At 37.5% G+C, this 24,452-nt stretch overlaps 1 protein-coding gene across 1 annotated transcript; it reads left to right on the forward strand.

The window, feature by feature from the left end:
- The first annotated feature begins 1,537 nt into the window (after nt 1–1,537).
- On the forward strand, nt 1,538–11,799 carry NAA11 (N-alpha-acetyltransferase 11, NatA catalytic subunit). Its single transcript, XM_025998071.2, has 2 exons — nt 1,538–2,384; nt 10,516–11,799. Exon 1 carries the CDS (start codon nt 1,674–1,676, stop codon nt 2,370–2,372), a length of 699 nt encoding a protein of 232 aa, XP_025853856.1. The 5' UTR covers nt 1,538–1,673; the 3' UTR covers nt 2,373–2,384; nt 10,516–11,799.
- Nucleotides 11,800–24,452: the final 12,653 nt, after the last annotated feature.

Here is a 24,452-nt window from a genome sequence, read left to right on the forward strand (position 1 = left end):
AAGGCAGGCGCCAAACCGCTGCACCACCCAGGGATCCCTAACAGAAAGTTTAAAGCTTGTTTTTCAGAGAACGGTTTCCCCCTAGTGAGCTGCTGTGTCTTTTCAGACTCCACTAACAAATCACTGGTCTCTAAGGAAGCACGGACTCAAGGTCAACTGGTTCCAGACTAGGAACAAGCAAAGCCCTATATTTCTTACCTGAAATAATAAGCCCAAGACTCATCTAGTTTATACCTGCTCTCAGAGCATTCCCGTAGCCCCTTCTCCTTGTCTTTTTTTTTTTTAAGATTTTATTTATTCATGATAGATATATATATAGAGAGAGAGAGGCAGAGACACAGGCAGAGGGAGAAGCAGGCTCCATGCCAGGAGCCCTACGCGGGACTCGATCCCGGGACTCCAGGATCGCGGCCTGGGCCAAAGGGAGGCGCCAAACCGCTGCGCCACCCAGGGATCCCCCCTTCTCCTTGTCTTAAGATAACCTCACGATTTCAGGAACTGAATTCAGCCTCCTGATTGATGTTGTTTCCACTCCCAGGGTGCCCATGAGATGTATGTTACAAATACGTTTATTCAATGTACATGTTCCATCTTTCCTCCTATTTTCCCACCCTTTTCATCAATATAAATAAATCTCAATCCCACTGTTCATAAAAAGTCATAGGGGTTTTTGTTCTTTCCTCCCTGGGAAGGCAAACTGCAGGTTTGTCTGCCCATCTCCTTTTTCAGCTGTTTCTCCAACACACTTCCCTCGCTGCAGACCTGGTGTCTCAGGGATCGTTGGCTTTGCTGCACACGGTGGGTCGGGCAGATTTGCGTTCGGTTACAGAGCAACCACTTCGGAAAACTGCTTGCAAGTATTTATAAAAGTCGAACATCCTCCTATCTTCTGATACTACGCAATCCTCCTCCTGGGTAAACATGTATGTTTCCATAAGAGGCATGTTCCAGAACGTTCAGCTGCACTCCTCAGTATATCCCCCAAATGGAAAGAATACAAACCAGCACAGTAGAATGGTTGAAGAAAATTGTGACGTATTCAGGCAACGGAATATCAAACAGGAAAGAAGATGAAGAACTCCCAAGCACACCCGAAGTAGCTGAAACAAATACCCGTGGAATTGAGACCTCAACGACAAAGCTCGCAGGCACACGGCTCGGTTCACACAGAGGCTGTTGGCCTCCCGGTCGGGGCGCCGGAAGGGGAGCTGAGCGGGAATTTCCGGGGCGTGAGCAACGTTCTGGTTCTTGACCTACATTCCGGTTATCCGGGGTTTTTGAGGTCACCAAAGTCCACCCAGACGTATCCAAATCAAGAAGCCATCCCTGATGGCTTCGGCAGCAGCAACAGACGGAACAGCAGAGGCCAAACCCGCGACGCCCTAAGGCGGCGCACGCCCCCGCCCCCCCAGCCTCGCGCGCACCGCGCTCCCGCCCCCGCGCGCAGCCCTCATTGGCTGGGGCCGGTGGCGCTCTTCCGAGAGCCGCATCTTAGCCCCGCCTCTTCCGCCTCCCGCCGTCCTGGCTTCCCGCCCTCCGGCATCCCCCGCGGCAGGCCTCACGGCTTCCGCGCTTTGCCCCGGGCCGTCGAGGCGGAGAGTGGCGCCTGTACGGGGTGGCGGCCTCTGCCCTGGTCACCGTCACCCGACTCCCCTCTCTTTCCCGCCGCCGTTATGAACATCCGCAATGCTCGGCCCGACGACCTGGTTAACATGCAGCACTGCAACCTCCTTTGCCTGCCTGAGAACTACCAGATGAAATACTATTTCTACCATGGCCTTTCCTGGCCCCAGCTTTCGTACATCGCTGAGGACGAGGACGGGAAGATTGTGGGCTACGTCCTGGCCAAAATGGAGGAGGATCCAGATGACGTCCCCCATGGACATATCACCTCGCTGGCCGTGAAGCGTTCACACCGTCGCCTCGGCCTGGCCCAGAAGCTGATGGACCAGGCCTCCCGGGCCATGATAGAGAACTTTAGTGCCAAGTACGTGTCCCTGCATGTCAGGAAGAGTAACCGAGCAGCCTTGCACCTGTATTCTAACACCCTCAACTTTGAGGTTAGTGAGGTGGAACCCAAATACTATGCAGACGGGGAAGATGCTTACGCTATGAAGCGAGACCTCTCGCAGATGGCAGATGAGCTGAGAAGGCAGCTGGAGCTGAAGAAGTGCGGGTATGTGGTGTTGGGCTCCGGGGAAAACCAGGAGACGCAGGGAAACACACTTGCTAGTTCCCAAGAGGATGGTCAGGAGGAGAACCCCGCCGCTGACAAGGGTGGCAGTGACAGCAAGGAACCCAGTCCTTGCTGCGAGTCCACGGAGAGCACCGGTGTCCACAACAGCTCAGAAGATTCAGATTCCACCTCCTAGAACCTGCTTAAGGTATTCTGATTCAGTCCCTTCCACCCTGAGTTCCTGCATCACACCCTGGGCCTGCCCAATCCCATCCTATCCCATCCCAGGCTAGACCTGCTGGACCACCTGGTGACCTTGGGGAGGAGAGTAGAGTGGATTGGAGGGAACTCATTGCTCACTATTGCAAGTTAATAGGATTCCTACTTATAAGCTAAAAGTAGATTACATGGAGTAAAAGAAACCAGCATTTATCCAGCTTTTTTAGTGTGAATTATATTTCAGGGTACCCACATAGTTGGTGAAAGAAATTTCTTACAGGATTACAGCTAATAAATGCAGAAAGAATGGTAGAATTATTAAATCACTATTTTGTAACTCCTGATAAAAATCATAGATTTAGCCAACCGTTATCAGTGGCTAATAACTACTACATGAAAGCTGAAGCACTTGTAATTGTGGATCAGATTGACAACGCTTGAAGTCACTGGGCAAGTATAACATCTCTAGAAGGGAGACCAATGTTATGTGCGTCCTAATGTAATACGAATTGCACAGTAACACCTATGAAATATTCTTGCCAAAAGGAAATTGTGTGTGTGTAAAATTAATCTTGAATCCAAACAGTATTCTTTAGATCTAACTACCATTTCTGTTAAAAAAAAAAATACAGGAACATATTAAATTGTGCCACGATTCAGCCAGCTAAATACAGAGAGAGAATTTCTACAGAAAAAATGCTTGGTTTCAACAAACAAATAATTGCCATTTTAAAAAGGGGAGGAGGGACTTATTAAAATAAACTTTAGGGATATGTTATCCAAAAGTAACCATCGTGGACATTGTTTGGGTCCTGATTTAAATAAATCAAATACAAGACATTTTGAGATAATCAAGCAAAATTTGTGAACATGGCCTATGTTACTAAGGAATTGTCAGTGATTTTGTTTGGTGAACTAAATGGTATTGTATTTTTTTCAAGTCCTTATTTATTATAGCTACTTACTGAAATAATTAAAGGTGAAAGAAAATGAGGCCTCAAGTCTACTTTAAAATTTCCAGCAAAAAAAGAGGAAAAAAGTTAGGGAGGGAGAAATATATAAAATAAGAATGGCAACATATGCTAATTGTTGAAGTTGGCAGTGAGTACTTGGGGGGGGTCATTGTGCTATTCATTCTTTACTCTTTTGAATGTGTGAAAGTTAGTATACTTCCTAATACATTAATGCTAATACTAAGCAGCCACTAAAAAGTAGTTTTAAAAGACTATTTAATTTCCATCAGGACTTTCTAACACCCTAAGAATTTCAAGGATCATGAGCTACTGTCCACTTGGAAGCTTTAACTTCTAAACCTAATCACCTCATCTTAAGGTCCAATCATGAGTGATAGACACTGCATACAGTTAAAATAAATGTTGCTTGATTTACTCATTCTTTAATATTTTTACTTACCAGGCATGACGCTTAGGGTTGGTACACAGTTATGATCTGGACAGGTTGATGTTTGCATTATGTAACAACATGAACATTTCAAAATGACTGATTCATTTAGTCTAAGTTTAAGATAAAGGCAGCAAAACAGTCTAAAAGGGAAGGTAAAATGAAATAAAACTTAATGCCTTAAGAGAAGTGTTGTCAAATTAAAAACCCTGAAGGAGGTGGGGGCTTGGTTAGATAAATGATGGAGATTAAGGAATGCTCTTGTAATGAACACAGAGTGATGTATGGAAGTGTTGAATTACTATACTATACACCTGAAACTCCTATAACACTATATGTGAACTAACTGGAATTAAAATGAAAACTGAAAAGCAGGAAAAAAATCTTGAGAGCTCTGTCAAGACTTTCATTTATATCAGCAAGCCTTTAAAAAATTACCAATGTTCAAATCACTAAATAGGACTTATGTAATATTGATCTCATCTTCGTGGTTGCTGCCTTCTCTTCCGCTGTTACCCTGTAGCTAAGAAGGATTTTAAAACAGAGCTAATTGAAGATTGCTTTAAAATAATGAGTAAATTATATATATATATATATTTATATATATAAAGGATTCATAGATTTTTAAGTATTTTGTTATTTACATACTTTATATTACATATATTTACATTTGTGTGTATATATACACATATATACACATACTTTGCTGAATTCAAAAGTGCTTAATATCTGCTATGAGAAACAAAAAAGATTGTCATCCTAGTAGGGGAAGAGAAAATAATATATATTATGAAATAAGAAAATTATTGTGTGACAATTACAAATGTCAGTGTCCAAATTCAGGGCTAGTTAAAATGTTTCTTTATATTACTAAGTTGAAGGAGATGATTCCTGTAGTATCCTTCCAGGTTGATATCTGCTCAGTCCTCTTCCTTGGCCCCATCTAATCTTTGGTCTTCACTATTCACTTCTGGATCCTTTCTACCCAGAAGCCTCTTAAGGTCTCTATACTCTGCCATGTTTGGGCCATTTTGGTAGCAAGGGGATTAGTCTACATACGCTAACTGTCCTAAAAAATAATAAATAAATAACCTTCAATCTCAGTAAGTTAACAAAATAAGAGCTTATTTCTTACGTCACAGTCCAGTGTGGGTCAGCAGTGTGGTAGGGATGTGAAGGGAAGAGGAAAAGTGGAGCCCTACTCTATAAAGTCATTCAGAAATCCATTGAGAACAGTTGTTCTTACTTCGTTTTTTTTTCCCCATAACCTCTGTGGCAATCTAGTGAAGCCAAGGGATCTCTTCTAAGAAAGTTGTTTTTTAAAAGGCAGACAAATCATTTAGGATTTCAAAGGAAACCAGTTTACTGAAATACAGTTATCAAGCTATTTTAAAATAAATTTGTTATGTATGTGCCTCTTCGTTAGCATATGAAATTTAAAAATCAAGCAGTGGGCCTAGTAATTACTGTTACTTCAAAGAAAATTTGGTTATAAATGATATTTTGAGATATTTCAACAGCTGTAATATAATATGAAAGTACCTATGGGCCTAGTAATTACTGTTAATTCAGAGAAAATTTGGTTATAAATGATATTTTGAGATACCTTCAACAGCTGTAATATAATATGAAAGTACCTATGGTTTAGGTATTTTTGTTGGTGACAAAGCCACAAGTAATGCTAGTCCTAGTATGCATTGGTGCTTACATTCATAATTGAAGGAAATGCTAAATTTCAGTTAGAGGTTAATGAAAATATGGATATTTCTGTTCCAAATCCCCAGTCATAATCTAAATTCTATTATAAAATTGCAGGTTAAGAACCCCTGATTCAGCAGCTCTGCCATTTTCTAGAGTCATGTGTCCCCTACTGTATTCAACATACAGATAAGGGAAGAGAATTCACATGGAAGTTTATGTAGGTTTTAAAGTCAGTACCACTTTGGGGCACCTGGGTGGTTCAGTCAGTTAAGTGTCTTCCTTCTCAGGTCATGATCCCAGTCGGGCTCCCTGCTCACTGAGGAGTCTGCTTCTCCCTCTGTCCCCCCCGCCCCCCCAGACTTGTGTACACTTGCACACTCACTCTCTCTCAAATAAAATCCTAAAAAAAAAAGGCAGTACCATTTTTCCCACTAACTGTATAGAAAGCTAGGAAATATTATTTAGCTGTGTGCCCAGGAGGAAGAAGAATGAGTTCTGGTAACCAGACAGCATAGTTTCTGCAATGGTAGGAGACATCTTCATACTGCTGTGGACTAGGAGAAATTCTGCTTCCTGCCCATCTAAGAGCTTGGGATTGTTGTGCTGCTCCCTCGCCATAACGTGGCAAAGGGAACTCTGTGAGGCTACCCGGAGCTATCTGCTTAATCACAGGACACGTATTTTCTGCTCTTGTACAGACTTGGGCATGGAAAACTAGGATTTGGCTACCTTGCTGCCTTCACGCCTCTCATTAGAGCCTGAAAGAAATGACTCCTTTATTCTGAAATCCCCCAAACTGTAAAGTTTCAGTTATCATCCCTCATCTCCATCCCACTCAACAGAATTTCACTAGCATGTATGTTTAATTGCCTGTATGGGAAAAGCCTACTTGTGAGGACAGAAAGAACAGGAAGAAAGGATTTTAAAGGTTAATTATCTTGCCACAATTATGACAAACCTTCCTTGGAGCTAGAGTTCAAATACCTACAGAGAGTGCCTTGAAATAGTTACTTTCCATTTTCTTTTATCTCTTCCTTTGGGTCTGGGCAATAGAAACAGTTAAAGTTAGAGGTGATGGTGAGTAGGGCAGTTGGTGAAGGAGACTGAGTGTCTTCATCTACAAAGTAATAAAAATTACTGCTAAGAATCTGAAATTCACTATGTTACAGATGCTATTCCAGGGACTGTCTGTGAATGATCTCATTTAATCTTCATAATAGCCCCTGAAGTTATGTACTATTTTTCCATTTTACAGATGAGGACTGCCTGACTTACAGATAATAAATGAACACTATGATAGTAAGACTCCATGATGGTGAGGATTAAATGAGACAATCCCTATAAATTGTTTAGCACAACACCTCACAGGCAAATATTTTGTAAATTTTAGCTCTTAATATAATCTGTAGTAATAGTAACCATTTAGGGCAGCCCCTGTGGCACAGCGGTTTAGCACTGCCTGCAGCCCGTGGTGTGATCCTGGAGACCCGGGATCGAGTCCCACGTCGGGCTCCCTGCATGGACCCTGCTTCTCCCTCTGCCTGTGTCTCTGCCTCTCTCCTTCTCTCTCTCTCTCTCTGAATGAATGAATGAATGAATGAATGAATAAATAAATAAATAAATCTATCTTAAAAAAAGATAGTAACCATTCAGCTTCTTTACTTTTCTTCTCCACAATAATCAAATGATAAAATGTTATGTATAAGTAGCAACAGTTTGCAATCTTGGAAGGGAGATGCATCTTAATGATTAAAATAGCTTTCACTGACAAGCTGAATGTCAAAGCATTCAGCTGAATCAATGCTAATCAACAGCAAAGTTTCTAGGGAGCTGTAGCAATGAAGACAGGTCAGTTCAAAACATGCTAGTTGAGGCAGGAATGCTATCAAACTGATGCTTATCTCCTGACAAGAAATATGTGCTTGATGATTAATAACAAAAAAGAAAAAAAATACAAAATCTCAAAATTTTCCATTCAGCTGGCAATACTGAGTTAGCCAGGGTTACTTCAGTGACTCTCCTTTCTGGTTTATTCTTTCTGTCGCTAAGCTGTCATCCTAACAAAAAGTTGTTAAATGTTCACATACGCATTCACTGAAATAGACTGTTCTTAATTTTACCAGACAACTAATTATAACTGGAATGATATAATGAAATATGGAAGAAAGTTAGAGACTGACAGGTCTGGTAAATTCCTAGTATAACCTTACCCCAGAAATGCCAGAAACCATAGATTTCAAATGCAAATACACTCTGTGAAGATAAAGAGGGGGTTGGGAAGAGATAAAATATTGTTTTGAGATACTAATCAGATAGATACCATTTGTTGAATTATTTATAATCTCTAACAATGTCACTTTTCAATCAGTATATGATGTACATTTAGAGTGAATGAAATACCAACTTTGTCAGGGGTAACTGATAGAAGCAGAGGTTTTTTCCTAAATTGTATACTCTATCTGTGCTCCAGTATATAAATTCGAATGTGAGCTTTATGGTAGAAGATACAAGGTAAAGAGGATATTAAAAATTATGTGAATGGCAGTGGAGCCAGAGGAAAAAACCTTCCTGAAAACATTCTGCAGTGCTATTTCTATAGACTAATATCCTCAAAACTGCATAGGTGTGTTTTTTTTAAGCAAAGCATAAAAAAAGTAAAGTATAAAATTCTGTTTTGTATTCATAAAATCATGTTAACAACTAAAATATTTTTCAGGCTAGGGGCACCAGGGTTGCTCAGTCAGTTAAGTGTTCAACTCTTGATCTCAGCTCAGGTCTTGATCTCAAGGTGGTGAGTTCAAGCCCTGCATTGGGCTCTATGCCAAAAAAAAAAAAAAAAAAAATCTCAAGCTTCCATTGCCCACCTTTAAGAAATCCTGGTAATGTTCAGCCATTAGAAACAACAAATACCCACGATTTGCTTCGACATAGATGAAACTGGAGGGTATTATACTGAGTGAGATATGTCAGTCGGAGAAGGACAAACATTATACGGTCTCATTCATTTGGGGAATATAAAAAATAGTGAAAGGGAATAAAGGGGAAAGGAGAGAAAGTGAGTGGGAAATAGCAGAGAAGGTGACAGATCATGAGAGACTCCTAACTCTGGGAAACAAACAAGGGGTAGTGGAAAGGGAGGTGGGTCGGAGGGATGGGATGACTGGGAGAGGGGCACTGAGGGGGGCACTTGGCGGGATGAGCACTGGGTGATATGTTATATGTTGGCAAATTGACCTCCAATTAAAAAGAAAAAGAAAAAAGAAGAAAAAAAATAAACTAAGGAAAAAAACTTACAAGGACTTGTAATTTAGCTTTACTGAAATTTAATATTTCTCATTCTAGGTAATTTTGATACTAAATATTTGTAAATGACGTGCAGTGTTTGGGAATTGGGTAAATGTTTTGATAATATACAATTAAGATTAAGATTTTTATCTTAAAAAATCCTGGTAATTTACAAATTTTAATTTAATAAGCTAATTAAGAGCTTTAATATTTATATTTTTAAAAGAATCACTCTGAAAAGCTTCTGCACCCTTAAAGAATGAAGTGTCCTAGGGCATTTATTACATTGTTATTTGACTTTTAAAATTTAATGTCTTAATATTATCAAGCAGTATTTACTGAGAAAATTAAAACAACTATAGAATATTTGGTTTTTATATAACTACTTTTGCATGCCTATCTTAATATTTGAAACAAATTGAAAAAGGTAATGAAGATAGTCCTTCTGACCCATTCTCTCACATCTTATTCCTCTATTTCAGCAAATAAACTTAAAAAAAAATAAGATTTTGTACTGTATGTTTCTGTCTTACAACTTGATTTACTATTGTTATTCTAGAAACTGACTTTTCTGTAATTATGATTTTGTGGAAAAAATGCTTTTTAACTGCTGTGTGCATAATAACCTTTATCTTATTTTTGGGTGCACTTGATAGATGAGAAAAATGCATCTTTACAGTTGTAAGTTTCTGTTGTTTTGTTGCAGTTATTCAGCAATGGGCAGCAATACTCAACTAGCTTTTCTTTAACTTATATATTCCATTCACATATCATTATAAACCTTTCTGCCTTATTAAGGATAGGGTTCATGTCTCCTTTATCTTTGTTTCCTAACTCCTGGCTCATTATTCATTCATTGTAAGTATGCAGTCAATATTTACTAAATGAATGACGGAAGAAAGGAAACTTCCAAATTACCTACGCAGTAATTTTAAAAAGGAAAATGTATATAAGGTACTATTTCCTATTACCTAACTTAATTAGAACATTTTAAAGTTATGAATAAAGAGATCTAATGGATATTTTGGTTTCATCTCCCAGTCTCACAGAAAGAAAATATGACTTATAGAATTGGACACATTGTATCTAGCTTATCAAGAGCTAAAAAGGCCTTTCATTTCTTTAGAATTGAAATAAATTTCTTTCTGAGTGGAGTAGGATGGCCTAGAATTTGAAGATGGCAAGCAAAAGTATCTTGGTTTCTTTAGGTTTAAAAGCGGATTTTTGGGATCCCTGGGTGGCGCAGCGGTTTAGCGCCTGCCTTTGGCCCAGGGCGCGATCCTGGAGACCCGGGATCGAATCCCACATCAGGCTCCCGGTGCATGGAGCCTGTTTCTCCCTCTGCCTGTGTCTCTGACTCTCTCTCTCTCTCTCTCTCTCTCTGTGACTATCATAAATAAATAAAAAAAAAAATTAAAAGCGGATTTTTGGGGGTGTTTCAGTGTTCTCCCTCCTTCCCCTTTCCTGGCAGAAGTGGATTTTAGGTACCAGGAAAAGTTCATGTGTCCTCATGGCTGTAAGGGGAGAGACCCCCAGATCCACATGTGGATCTTTGTGCTGTCATCTCAATTTCCATTGGTGTCCGCGGAGATGTATCTACTCTAAACTGGTTACTACTATGTTGTTGATCAGCTGCTGAAGTCTTATTGGTTAAGCCAGTATTTTATTCTTTTAAAGTGGTTAGAACCTATAGCCCTCTCTTCCTCACTTGCTGTCTTCTCCCTTCTCAACAGCATTGCAGTTCCTCGTGTCTCAGCCACGTCTGCCTTCTGAGCCCTGGCTTAGCCTGTCTGCTCTGCAGCACCTTTTCTGGGGTCATCTCACAGTAACACCAGTGGCTTCTCACTCTCAACAGCAACCTTCCACATATCCTACTGGGATTATAAAGGAACACCTGGATAGAAGAGTTTCCTGAACAAGAGCCAAGAAAGTTTGAGGCCTGCCATCACAGAATCTTCTTTGGCCTCCTACTCACACCAGGCCACCATTTTACTCTGTAGTAGTCCTGTGTTGGGTGTGGTTGTCTTGCAGGGTTTTCTCCTAGAATGCTGAACAGGAAGAAGGGCAAACTCCTTAAGCTCCTCTGCTTTCAGTTTTTGACATTATTTATCTGGGTTTTCATTCTTGAGGCAGTAGTCAGAACCATCAAGTCAGACTTCATGCCTTCCTTCCTCTTCCTTCTTCTTTTCTAGAAGTATTCTGTTTTTCTCTTCCTTTCTCTGGGAACTCATCGACTCTGTCATACCCTCCCCTTTCTTGAGGAGGTATTTTCCCTCTCTACCAGTTGCAAAAAGTCATGACTAAGGGGTTCTACTATGCAATCAGAACTTGAAGATTTTAAGAAAAAGGACAACCAGTAATTAAACTGCAATATATAATCTCCTTGTTGGTGTCAGTTTTTTTTTTCTTATGACATAACTTGCCATTTATTGAGTACCTATGATATTCAGGTACAATGTAAGACTTTTATTAATGATAATTTAACTCAGCACCCCTAAGAGATAATTGTTATGATTCCTGTTTTATAGGTGACAAAACCTGAAGTTTAGAGAAGCAGAGTAAATATCTAGGATCTGAACCAGAGTCTATTTGAATTCAAGACCAAAGTTCCTTTCACTTTCCTATTGCCACTCTTTGCATTTTATTTATAAAAGAGTGAAAACTATAGCCAAAAAAAGGGAAAATCTACAGTTTAAAATGCTTTGTTGACCTAATGCATGGCAACTCTATATACTTTGTAAATATTTTTATATAACCCACCATTATAATCCTGTTTTCCTGTTTTTCTCCAGTAAAATAAGTGAAGACAAAATGCTTTGACCTCTGCATTGTAAGTCACCAGATAAATACAGAGTTATCATTACTTAATGTTGTTTTTATATTCGCTGAATGTGAATTACCATAGTATATAACATTTCTCATGTTTAAATTTTATGAAAACTAGTGTATATGGTTTTAAGTCAAAGCCTTGACATTAACCATCTGATGACAAGAAATAAATCTGTTCTTTGTAATCATAATCAGCCCTGCTAAGCACTTCTTACAAATCTGCCCCAGTGTACTCTAAGAATGCCTACTAATAGTAAATGCTTGCCTGAGGCAGATTTAAAAGTTCTTCCCGTACACAATAAGGATTTGCTATTTCCTGTGGTAATACAAACCTCTCATTTATCTTTCCATTTTTCCTTTTTTTCTTTTCAATTTTCTCTCCCAGCTCTAAAACTATTTTATTCCTTCCCCTCAAGCATGTGTTTATCTCTTTATTTTTAAATATTGCAGCATTCTAACATCTGTCTCTAGGGCAGCATAATCTTACCGATGAAATATTCCATGTTTTCCTTGAGCCCTTGTCAATATATCTTCGTGTTAACAACTTAGCAGATGGGGAAACAGAAGGAGTAGCCTCAGCTTACCTGAGTGATTTCTCTCCAGCACCAGGCACATTACTGTCTATAGTAACTTGATGATAGGAATTGGAGTAATTGGAAAATAAGAAATGATATCTGGCTTTTGCAGTGTTATTTACTAAAACTGTTGGCTGCTTTTCTTTGTTACCATTATATCCTTTTTCCCAGTGTTGTACCAGGAGAAGGCAGAATTATAACAACCTACCTAGTTTGAACTGTGCCTCTTTAGATAATGAGAGTAAAATAAATAATAATACTAATACTGCTTTGGGCATAAATTAGCATGTTCCTAAGTGGTTCCAGAGTAATAACAGTGACTTAGCAGCACCAGTAGCTTTCTGTTAACACTGAAATTGTGGGAACCTGTGACACTGCTGTTTGTAATAACAGTGTTCTTTTTACATAGAGCAGATCAGAGTGTGTGTGTGTGTGTGTGTGTGTGTGTGTGTGTGTGTTTAAATAGGCTGACTGGTTTTAACTTAAGTACAATCCTAGAAAGGCTAAAGCAAGGCTTTGAAGCAAGGATGTAGGATAGTTAATGGTGAACAACTTTGTACTAGCTGGAGAGAATGACCCATACCCTCTCCTTTATTTGGAGTTATAAAAAAACTACTGGCTGGGCTCAGGTCTGTCAGAAAACTATTCAGAAATATTAATTATCTGGGCAGCCCAGGTGGCTCAGCGGTTTAGTGCCACCTTCAGCCCAGGGTGTGATCCTGGGGACCCGGGATCGAGTCCCATGTCAGGCTCCCTGCATGGAGCCTGCTTCTCCCTCTGCCTGTGACTCTGCCTCTCTCTCTCTCTCTCTCTCTCTCTCTGCCTCTCAAATAAATAAATAATAAATAAATAAATAAATAAAATCTTTAAAAAAATATTAATTATCAAGTTGAAGAGTTATCTTTGGCTGCAAGAGAGAAACTTGTGAATGAAGCCCATGAGTTACATAGTTAGAATTTGTGTGAATTCTCTCTTTGGAGATGAGAACAAGGGGCAGAAGATGATCATCTAAAATAAAAATCATAGGGTTTGTGGGTGTGTGGGAAAAGTAGGGAGTAGTGCTGGAAGTTAGTTCAAAGCTGGGAAAATTTGGAAAGGATCAGGACTCTGAAATAGCTGGAGGGAAGTTTTTTTCAAATTTTTATGTGCAGATGCGTCATCTTGGGGATCATGTTAAAAATGCAGATTTTGTTTCAGTGGGTCTAGGTTGGGGCCTGAGTGTCTGCATTTCTAGCTATTTCTAGACAATACTGATGTTGCTGGTCTAGGAACCACACTTTGCCTAGTAAGGGTCTTAAAGCTCATCTCCAACCCTGGAACAAAGTCTAAAACACCTGTGACTAGCCCTTGAGTCAGTCTGGATTAGACACTAAATAATTCAGAAGGCCATTGTTAAATATAGAGTCACATAAATCCTGTTTGTCTTTGGAGTTTTATTACATAGGTTGATGACCTAATAATTTCAATAAAAATTCCAGTCTATTTCATCAAAATGTGTACAACAAAAAAAGTATATGTATAGTATGAAATATATTGATAATAATTGACATTACATCTTCTGTTAGAGTGCTTTGATAAGTTAATATTTCCTCACCTTTGATACCCAAGCAAGTAAACAGTATATGAGATTTTTAAAAACTTCACTTTTCACTATCACTCAATTTATTGTGTTCATTGGTCCGTAGATTACCCCAGACACTAATAATTTTTTCCATGCTGACATCTGACACAATTTGAAAATGAACACAACCTTTTGTTTTGTTTTAAATTGGAGCATCAGATGTTAGATCTTTATGTGGAGGTGGTGTGGGAAACACTTTTAAGAAAGGTTTTCTGGCCAGGGATAAGAATTTCTAGCCCAGGAGTTCTCAACCTACATATCAAAGTCACCCAGATGCTATGTTAAAAGATGCAGCTCAAATTGACTCCAGCTCAGATTTTTTCACAAAGTGCCATCTGAAAATCACTGACTAGTACAAGGTGTTGAATTCCTCATAAAAGTAATTTGAAGGGCACTTTTGCCATGGTGATACTTCCAGATTTAAATTAATTTGTCAAGAGTACCAAAAACATCTAAACATTTTGTTTTCTAAAACATTTTGTTTATTATAAAATATGGAAATGGTTGAGGTGGTATATAGGAACTCTATGTTCTCATTTTTCTGTAAACCTAAAACTGCTCTAAAATAGTCTATTAATTAAAAAATATATACACACAATTTTACATAAGTGTGATCATTTGATCCATGTATATGATTATATATATTTTTTACATAAATGTGATTATGTCATGTATGTTATTTTTAGGGCATTTCTTGGTCATTATTTGCCCCCTCCAATCTTTTCCACAGTCCACCCACATCCCTTTCCCTAGAGTGTAAACATAGTTTTACCCTGTTTTTTTCCCCTCCAAGTTTTTTTTTTTAAGATTTTTAAAAAAATTTATTCATGAGAGAGAGGCAGAAACATAGGCAGAGGGAGAAGCAGGCTCCCAGCAGGGAGTTTGATGTGGGACTTGATCCCAGGACCTTGGTCACAACTGAGCCAAAGACATGCTCCACCACAGCCACCCAGGTGCCCCTCTTCAAGTTCTTGTAAACAACAGCTACAACTTAGCAAATGTGGCTATAGTACCAGCTTGAAGAATGAAAATACTCACAAATTACACTAGATTGTTAGTTTGTTTCTAGAACAAAAAGCTCAAATAATGCAATGTCCACTTAAGAACCATATACCAGACTAGTCTGGAATCACATGCCCATCTACTCATGTTTCATTAGCTCTTCATATCCTATCATCATTTGGGTGTTCTGAGCTAGAACTTGTATTAATAGTACTCAGCCAAAAACCAATGAAACAGATCAAGTGACTTATCAAGATCCTTCTTTATACATTTTTTTAGACATGAATGCTTCTTTGAAATCTTAAAAGTTACAGTTCATTTCCTTGACACATACTTGAAGGGTTATTTAAACACCATGTTTCCTTATATGGACATAGGAATTACATTTTGTGAATTTCTGGGGGGAAAAAGTCCTTTGATTATAAATCATACATATATGATTTCCTACCCAAAATTAAGATAGATTTTGATAGATTTTGCACTTTGGGAGTGGGGTCATCATCTCAACTGCATATTTTAAAAGCTTACCTAGAGAACATAGTCTTTAGCAAGTTGAACAATTTTCACAAGGGATGGTTTAATAGAGTGGGAAATCATAGACCTCAGAGTCCTAAGGCTTAACTTTTAATCCTAGTTTGGTGTATTACTACCTGGATATCCTCTGGCATGTCAATTTTCTCATTTGTAAAAGAGAGATAAAAATAACTTCCATACCCTCAGGGTTATTGTGTAATGAGATAGTATGAGAAAAACTGCGTTGTAATTTGTAAGAAGACATGTAAATGCTATTGCTAACACTTCTACTTTCAGAGACTTTTATCCCAACATTCAAACTGGTGCAAAATAACAATGATCATCATTTTCTTTTTCCTTCATAGCCATCCAGAAAAAAATCAGTGCTTTGACAATGATGAATGTGTAATGTGTATGAGTATTCCAAGGGATGAAGAAAGGAGCGGATTCCTATAGATGTAGGAAATAAACTGTATATTCATTTAAAAACAAAGGGGACTTAATAAAATTATCTCTTTATATGACCTAAACATTCAAATGTAATAAGATTATTCATGTAAATCAAACTGTACTTGCCTCCCATTTTACATGGTTTTAAGTAAAAGAGGCACACACACACACACACACACACACACACACACACAATGCACAGTGACCAAAGTTTTCACATAATCAAAAGCTTTAGTAAACTGCAATAGTGTGTTAGGGCAAGCATCTGGTTGATTTTCCATTCCAGAGCCCTAAGCAAAGTGTTAAGTCCCATTGTCCCTGCTTTTTTACTGAAAGCAGATGCAAAAGCTAAAGTTTGTTAAATAATAGATGTTATAAAGAATCTTGAAACTTACGGACTCCCTCATATAAGGAGGCTTCTAGGAAGCAAATATTTCTAATTGTCCCTTTGGCATCCAAGACATGTTGTATCTTGGGACAGTGTGTCTGTCCTACTTAGTTAGATTCCTGATGAGTGAGAGGTAGACATTTCTTTTGTAAAATGGAAGAAAGATTGGTATGAAGGAAAGGTGAGAAAGAAGAACCAACACCAAGTATGCTCGCAGGCACATCAGTCTAGGAAGATGTACGGTTGGAAGCTGAAGATACAGATTTTAAGTCCCTTAAATTTATTCTTTCTTTTGTATCCCTTGTAAAGCACTCCTCAGTATGAGAAACAATGATTTATGGTATATTTTTCAGCACTTCATACATGTTAATTTTATTTTCTTCCTTAAAACTGGGGCCTGGGATAAGGGTTAGGTTAGTTTATATACAGTAAGCATCTAAGGCTAAAGTGTCACAGCTTTTGTGGCCCTAATTGATCAGTATCTTTGTCTCAACTGCCTTAAGTTGATGGGTAGTAAGTAGTATTGTATCGTGCTTAAGCTCACATATTGTAAGTTACACCTGGAGTTACACTCCGAGGCGCCTGCTTTGGAAGTATTTAAATAATCCCATATATCCTGCTTTGTAAGGATAGCAACCCTATCAACACTAAACCCTGCCAGGCACCTGATGTAACCTGAAATAGTCATTTGCCAGCTGATGATAAAATCAAAATCCAGAGTTATAAAATCAGTTTAAGAGTAATAGTGTAGGGGGATCCCTGGGTGGCTCAGCAGTTTGGCCCCTGCCTTCGGCCCAGAGAGTGATCCTGGACTTCTGGGATTGAGTCCCACTTCAGGCTTCCTGCATGGAGCCTACTTCTCCCTGTGCCTGTGTCTCTGCCTCTCTCTATGTCTCTCATGAATAAATGAATGAAATATTTAAAAAACAAAAAAGTAATAGTGTATAATAATGGAAGACACTGTCAGCTGTTAGAATGTCAAAGATTGTTCATGAAATTTGTTTTAGGTCTATTACCCTTGTCCAAAAAAAAAAAAAGTATAGATCATTTTAAAAATAATTGATTGGAATTTTGTTTGCACAATGAAAGGGAGTAGTTTCAGAATAAAGAAAGAAGGCCATATTTATAGCTTAAATTTTTGTATACCAGTACAATTCTAATGGGAAAACATTAGGGTCAGGTTTGCTAAAAAACAGGAGTTCCTGTTTTTGATGAGGAAAAAGGATAATAGGGGCTTATCTTAGAATGTAAAGCTTTTAGAATTACCCTGTAATTCATGGCTTATCCCTGGGAATTCAAAGCTTTATAAATCATAAATCTTTTCCAGGACATGGTTACACACTGTTTTATGTCAGATAGGGCTAGGCTAAGCTAAGGGCATAAATTAATTTTCACTTCTTCACCCTGAATTCTTCTTCCATCCCTGATACTCATTCTATTTTTCTTTTCTGGTCTTAAATTATACACCCCTAGCTTAGACTAGAATTCCTTTGAAATGACTCACATTCTTAGATTGTATTTTCAGTTTTTTTCCCTTCTGTTCCTACTTCCCATAAATAAATAAGCAAATAGATAGTTGTAGATCCCATATCCTAGTTGGTAATAAACAGTTTTTAAAAATTCATACTAAATTATAAATAAATAGAAGGCTTGATCCTTTAAAGAATATATATTTAATTCAAATGAATCTCTGATTGGTGTGATATACCTTCTTAAAGGATCTAAACTGGGACTCTGTGGGGATGGTTTCAAGAGAAAGGGAGAATGCATTTCCCGTCTATGAACAATTGAAGGTATAGGGTACTAAGTAAGCAATATACATTTTTGAAGCCCCCAAACTTTCTTTTCTGCATCTTTCCTCTAGTTCTTTCTTATTCTTTCTCCCATTATCTTCAGTAAAATCACAGTATCTACGTCCATACAATAGGAATAATTGTAGGATTTCTTTAAGGACTGCAAAGTTGTTCTTACAGATTATTCATGAAAATTACTCAGAACAATATTCAGAAAATATTAGGTGCATAATAAATACTGGATCCAGCAACTTCCCTTCCAATTAGTAAGTAAATATTTTAATAAGGCTAATAATACCAATGTAGGATTTTATATTTGAATATCATTTCCTGCAAAAAGATTATTCAGTGATCATTAAGTGGTTTCTGTCTGCCCAGTCTCTCTTCTCTGTTCTACTCTTATTTATCTCTGAGTGTGCCCAGGCAATAGCAGGTGCTCAAGTAAAAGCAAGGTTGAATGAAAAGCAAGGGTTCACAGATGAGGAATAACTGAGCCAATGAAAATTATTAAAAAATCACACTTTACATCAAATAAATGTAGAACAAGAGTCCTTTACAATCAATAAATCTTATTTTAAGAAGAAAGTGCTCCAGTGCAGTTTTATGCTAATACTAAAGTACTTCTATTTCCAATCTGTTTTCAAATCTAAAAGCCAAATAATATTGCCCTAACATTTCCTTGTACAAAACATAAAAATAAGAGGTACAGATAACTAAGAACACTATCAAATATCTTAATCAAGATGTGTTTTTTCCAAATACAATAGCAAAAATTCATTTAAAGTAAGAAAGCACAATTATCAGTGAAAATCAGAACATTGAAAAATCAGTTTGCACTTTGGAAGTAAAATTAATATTTGAAATGCTTTTAAAATAGAACAGTAAAATGTGTTTTTCATAGGTGTTTCTTTATGCTTTTGATAGGGAAAAAAAGGCTAAAGTACTATTTCATTCTTTGTGTAGAACAAAGTCTGTTTTGTCTATTAAAAAAATAAATGAGCAATGATCTCCAAGAAATCATCTTGACCAGCATTAATGACTAGTTTGGTAGTTAACAGCCTGAGGCATAGCCAGAGGCCATTAAGGCTCTTGGGGGGGGGCGGGGGGGAAGGTTAGGGGATTGTGGTTTACCAGTAATTAACTATAGGTATGAATCAAAACTTCCTAAGAAAAGAGATAAAAGTTACTTTGGATTATTCTATGTTTATTTTTTCATTAACCCCTCCCCCACCTATTTTAATAAATAGGAAAAGAGGATGCCGCCATCATTTCACAAACCAGGTTGGATTGGAAATAATTCATTTAATGAAATGACGACACTCAGGGGACCAATTAATGTCTTTTCAAGCTTAGACTATACAACTATAAGAACCATTAAAAAACAACAACAACAACAACCCTCAGTCTAACACATTAGTTGATTGTTGGTGAACTGAAATCATAAGGATTTTTTGATGCTTCCCCCTCCCTCCAGTTTTTAATCCTATCTCAATAAAGGTAAATACATAAGGATTATAAATAACAAATCTGAAGTAATATAGATTGGGGGAGCCTCAAGAGGGTCAGGAGATAATGAAGATTATACCTCAATATTGGGATTATGATGCTAGTTCTTTATTTCAATAAAAGTGGATAGAGATCTTTCATATCAGGGACAGGGCTTAGCTGTAAGGACAAAGTAATCTTCTGGGAATTATGCATACAGGCTTGACATCATTTTTATTGGATGGCTGATGAACTGGAAAACTCCAGGATAGCCAGGCTTTAATTTGTAATCTTAATTTTCATATAAATCGGTACATTTCAGGGGGAGGGAGTGGGGGCTGAGGGGTGGGGGGGCGGGGGGGGCTTGGATGCTTGCTAGCCTTGTGTTAATAAGACAGCACTGAAGCACAGGCTGCTTTACTAACTCATCCAGTATCTGATTCTGTCTTTTCCTCTATCCATCTGTCTTCCATCTTTACATCTATCATTTAAGGAAATTTACAGCCTGCAAATACCAGAGAAGCTAATGTTAGTGCAATCTTCCCTCCACCTCCTTTTGGAATGATCTATAGTAATCTACTTATCATAGACGTGCACACTATAATGTACAATAATTTAGTCTTCAGCCAGGAAAATGACTGCAATTGTTTTGCAGGTATGAATTAATAAGGGCTTTTTCCCCTCCTTTTTATCTTTTTAAAAGGCTATAGGACATGAGAATATACTAGTTTCCCTTCATAAAATAATTATCATGATGTTTCCATTATATATTTATATATCCACAGGATTACAGAGTGTCAAAGCTATAAAACTAGAACATAGTAGTGATTTATTTGGTTATACAACAACTTGGCCCATATATTTCCAATATAGAATGCAGATGCCCTTCACATTGTAAAAGAAGTTAAATCCCAGTGAATGGAATATTTTAGAATTATATCAATAAAATATAATTTTTCCCCTAGATTTTTCCGGCCTCTTACATCATAAGCAAAGTTGAATCTTCATGAAAAATTATTCTAATCAAAAACATTGGAGTTGAATCAACCATAGAAAACAATATACAAAGGTGAATTGATTTCTTCACAAGCACATATTTTCTTTCTCCCTTTCATTTTTTTAAGAGATTTTATTTATTTATTCATGAGAGACACAGAGAGAGGCAGAGACACAGGCAGAGGGAGAAGCAGACTCCCCACAAGGAGCCCAATGTGGGACTCCATCCCGGACCTCAGGATCACACCCTGGAGCCAAAGGCAGACACTCAACCACTGAGCCACCCAGGCGTCCCTCTCCCTTTCAAATAATGCTTCTTCTATAGCTTTCCAATTTAAATTTTTTCTGTTGGTCTTTTGTTTTTCTGGCTATTTTAATTCCTGGTCCAAAATTAATATGTCTTGCCATTGGCTACTTTCTATAGCCTTCTTTTGCAAAAATGCTGACACCTAAGTCTTGCTTCTGTTTAGGCTAGAATAATACTACAAATCTTAATCAAGTAATTAGTCTATCTACCCACCTATCCACTGTGTCAAGCACTGTATAGAGTGGCAGGTATACTCATGGGATATATAGTGTTTTAGTCAAAGGAACTCATAACTTACTAGAGAGTTAGACTTGTAATTGGAAAACCTCAACTTTGGCCCAGGGCGTGATCCTAGAGTCGCGGGATCAGGTCCCACACGGGCTCCCCGCATGGAGCCTGCTTCTCCCTCTGCCTGTGTCTCTGCCTCTCTTTGTCTCTCATGAATAAATAAATAAAAATAAATTTAAATAAATAAATAAATAAAATCTTTAAAAAAAATGAAAGGGAGAAAGAAAATAGGTGCTTGTGAAGAAATCAATTCACCTTTGTATATAAAATCTTAAAAAATCTTAAAAAATAAATAAATCTTAATAAAATCTTAAAAAAAAAACAAGAAATCTTCCAGGAAGAAGTGATATTGGAGCTGAGACTTAAAGACAAGAAGAGTTTAAGCAAAATAGTGATGGAGATAAAAATGGGATAGAACAACATTTGTAAAGGCAGAGCATATGAAAGAGAATTTGGCACATAATGCAGGAATGGAGTTGACAAGGTTTACAAAAATGTATGAGTTTAGTGAGGTGCTTGATACATGGTAGAACCTCAAAGGAAAAGATACTGACACAATGAATTATTAATCTTTAGTATAATATCCATCAGCATTTAGGTGAATAATTCCAATGATTAGAACTCATCGCAATAAAGATACCTGAATTTATTTTTAAAATTCTAATATTTATAAAATTCCCAATATTTTCTCATTTTATAGAATTAGAAAACATATATCTATTCTAGTTCTTGAACCACGTGGACTATGATTAATCTTCCTTTCATATTTATATCCTTGAAATATTTGAAGATGCTTATGAAGTCCTTCAAAGGTCAGTTGCTTTAAATGTTCCTTATTTATAATAGTTTTCACAACTTTTAATATTTTTATTTCTCTTCTCCAGATAAACTCCACTTTGTTCCTTTTAAAATATGGCATCTGAGACTGAAAATAATAATTTATGTTTAGCATGATCCGTAGAGAGCAGAGAGGGGATATCCAATGACCTTTTCCTCATCACTATATTTATATTATTGTGCATAACTTAAATGAGATTTTTGGACATATATTAATAATTTATGCAGAACTTTTATTCCGCTAAAATGCTAAAGTCCTTGTGATGTGTGCTCCCATTTAGCCATATCTCTGCTGTCCTCTGTTACTATAGATGGGTATTTATTTATTTTTAAAGATTTTATTTATTTATTCATGAGAGACAGAGAGAGGCAGAAACATACGCAGAGGGAGAAACAGGCTCCCTGTGGGGAGCCCAATGTGGAACTCAATTCCAGGACCCCAGGATCATGACGTGAACACAAGGCAGATGCTCAACCACTGAGCCACCCAAGAGTCCCTATAGATGGATTTTTAAATAAAAATCCAGAGTATTACTTATTTCCCTATTTAAAGTCATTACATTAATTCATCCCTCCCCATATAACAAGGACCAAAAAGTCTTACATATGATACAGTGTAAAATTTGCCAGAATAGATGAATGGAATATTATTATTGTTAATAATAATTTCTTAATAGTAATTAAACACAAGGGATTGAGGACATGGAATACCCAATGAATATAAACAGAGTTAAGTAGCTCTTAGGTTCAATCAGTACATATATTTAGATATTCAGATGTTTCTCTTTATTCCTTAACTACTAAATAGTAGATAGTGAGTAGATGCATTCAGAATTAAAAGTGGGTTCATTCATTGGCTTACTCTTCTTCCATATAGACAGCAAAGATGTATAAAATGTTAGGAACAATAACCAAAACAACTTAGCCAGGATCAAGAGTAAGACAAATGTCTTTGTGGGGCAAAATAAAGCAGAAACTCAAAGGACATGAGTATCATGAGCCTCAGGTCTAGAAGCGGTATTAGACAGGCATCCCATGGGATGATAGGAAATGAAAAGGTCCCAGGGAAATCAGGAAATTGTAGTGTCTCTTAATAAAAAGCTGAAAAGGGGGCAAAGGGGTGGCTAAGTTGGTTGAATGTCTTGACTCTTGAATTCAGCTCAGGTCATGATCTCAAGGTTGTGAAATTGAGCCCTGAGTTGGGCTTGGACTCAGCGTGGAGTCAGCTTGGATTTCTCTCTCTCCCTCGCCCTCTGCCACTTCTCCCCACTCTTGCACTCATTCTCTCTCAAATAAATAAATTTTAAAAATCATTTTAAAAAATAAAAGGCTGAAAAATTTGATGGTTCAGGTAAGAAATTTATAAGGAGTTGAATGGTGAGGAAGAATACAGTCTAATGCCTAGAACTAAGCCTAGCTAGTTGACATATTTTAATGCCCTGATAGCAGAAAGGAATAGGCCAGATTGTAGTCTTAGGGATTATGGATCTGTGTGTAGCTTCATTACTATCAGATCATTAGATAGGAAGACAAGAATAAACCAAAATTTAATATAAATAAGGGTAACAGAACTTGAATTCCCTCTAGGAAAAAAAAATCCAAATATGTAAAATAGGACAGTAAATATAATTGTATGCTCAGATTGAATTCACACGCATAAAAAATTTTGGCCATATATTGCTTGCAAACATATCTAAACTATGTATTGTAAAGCTTATTTCTCCAGTACCTCCAATACTTGCTCAATGGTTTCTTATACAGAGTATCCATATAGTCAAGGATGGAACCTACGTATGGGCTCAACATGATTTTTCCTCTCAATGAGGCTGATCTGACTACCACCATTGCTGAATGCCCAACATGGTTACAAATCATCACATTGGATCCCTTCTCTCATGGAGGATATAGCAATTTGCCTTTATATAAAAATAAACATATTCTGGATATGGATTTCCCTCTTAGTCTATAACACTTCTCCAATACCATTATTTGTGAACTTTAAGAAACCTTTATCATTGCCCTGTAATGCTACACAAGCAAGGAACCCTGGGCAAGAAACCTATTTTATTAGCAAAGGAAATGGAGCAATGGGCTCATGCCCATGGAATCACTGGTTTTACCATGTCCCATCTTCTAGAAATGGCTAATATAAAAAAACTGAACTGAAAAGTTCAGTGGCATTCAACCTTGACAGTTTGGGAAACTTTCTGTAAGAAGCAGCATATACCTTAAACTAGGCACCAGTGTATAGAGTTATGTCTCCAAGAGTCAGGATATATTGGCTTGAGAGCTAGGGATAGAGTTGATAGTAGTTCTTCTCATACTATAACTAATAACCTACCTAATTTTTGTTTTGCAATTCTATAATCTTGGCTCAGTGGGTTTAGTTGTTCTAGTATTCTAAAGAGGAATACTTTTATCAGTCTATTAAATTGGAACCTGTGACTGCCTCTGGCCATTTTTGGTTCCTCATGCTTCTGAACTAGTAAACCATCAGGATAATTGATGCCATTTCCTAGAAAGAAACTTGTGTTGTTGTCATATACTTGCACAGAAAAGACTATGTCTGGAATCCAGGAGTTTCAC

The sequence above is a fragment of the Vulpes vulpes genome, unplaced genomic scaffold (assembly GCF_048418805.1).
Source record: "Vulpes vulpes isolate BD-2025 unplaced genomic scaffold, VulVul3 u000000899, whole genome shotgun sequence".
Taxonomy (NCBI): domain Eukaryota; kingdom Metazoa; phylum Chordata; class Mammalia; order Carnivora; family Canidae; genus Vulpes; species Vulpes vulpes.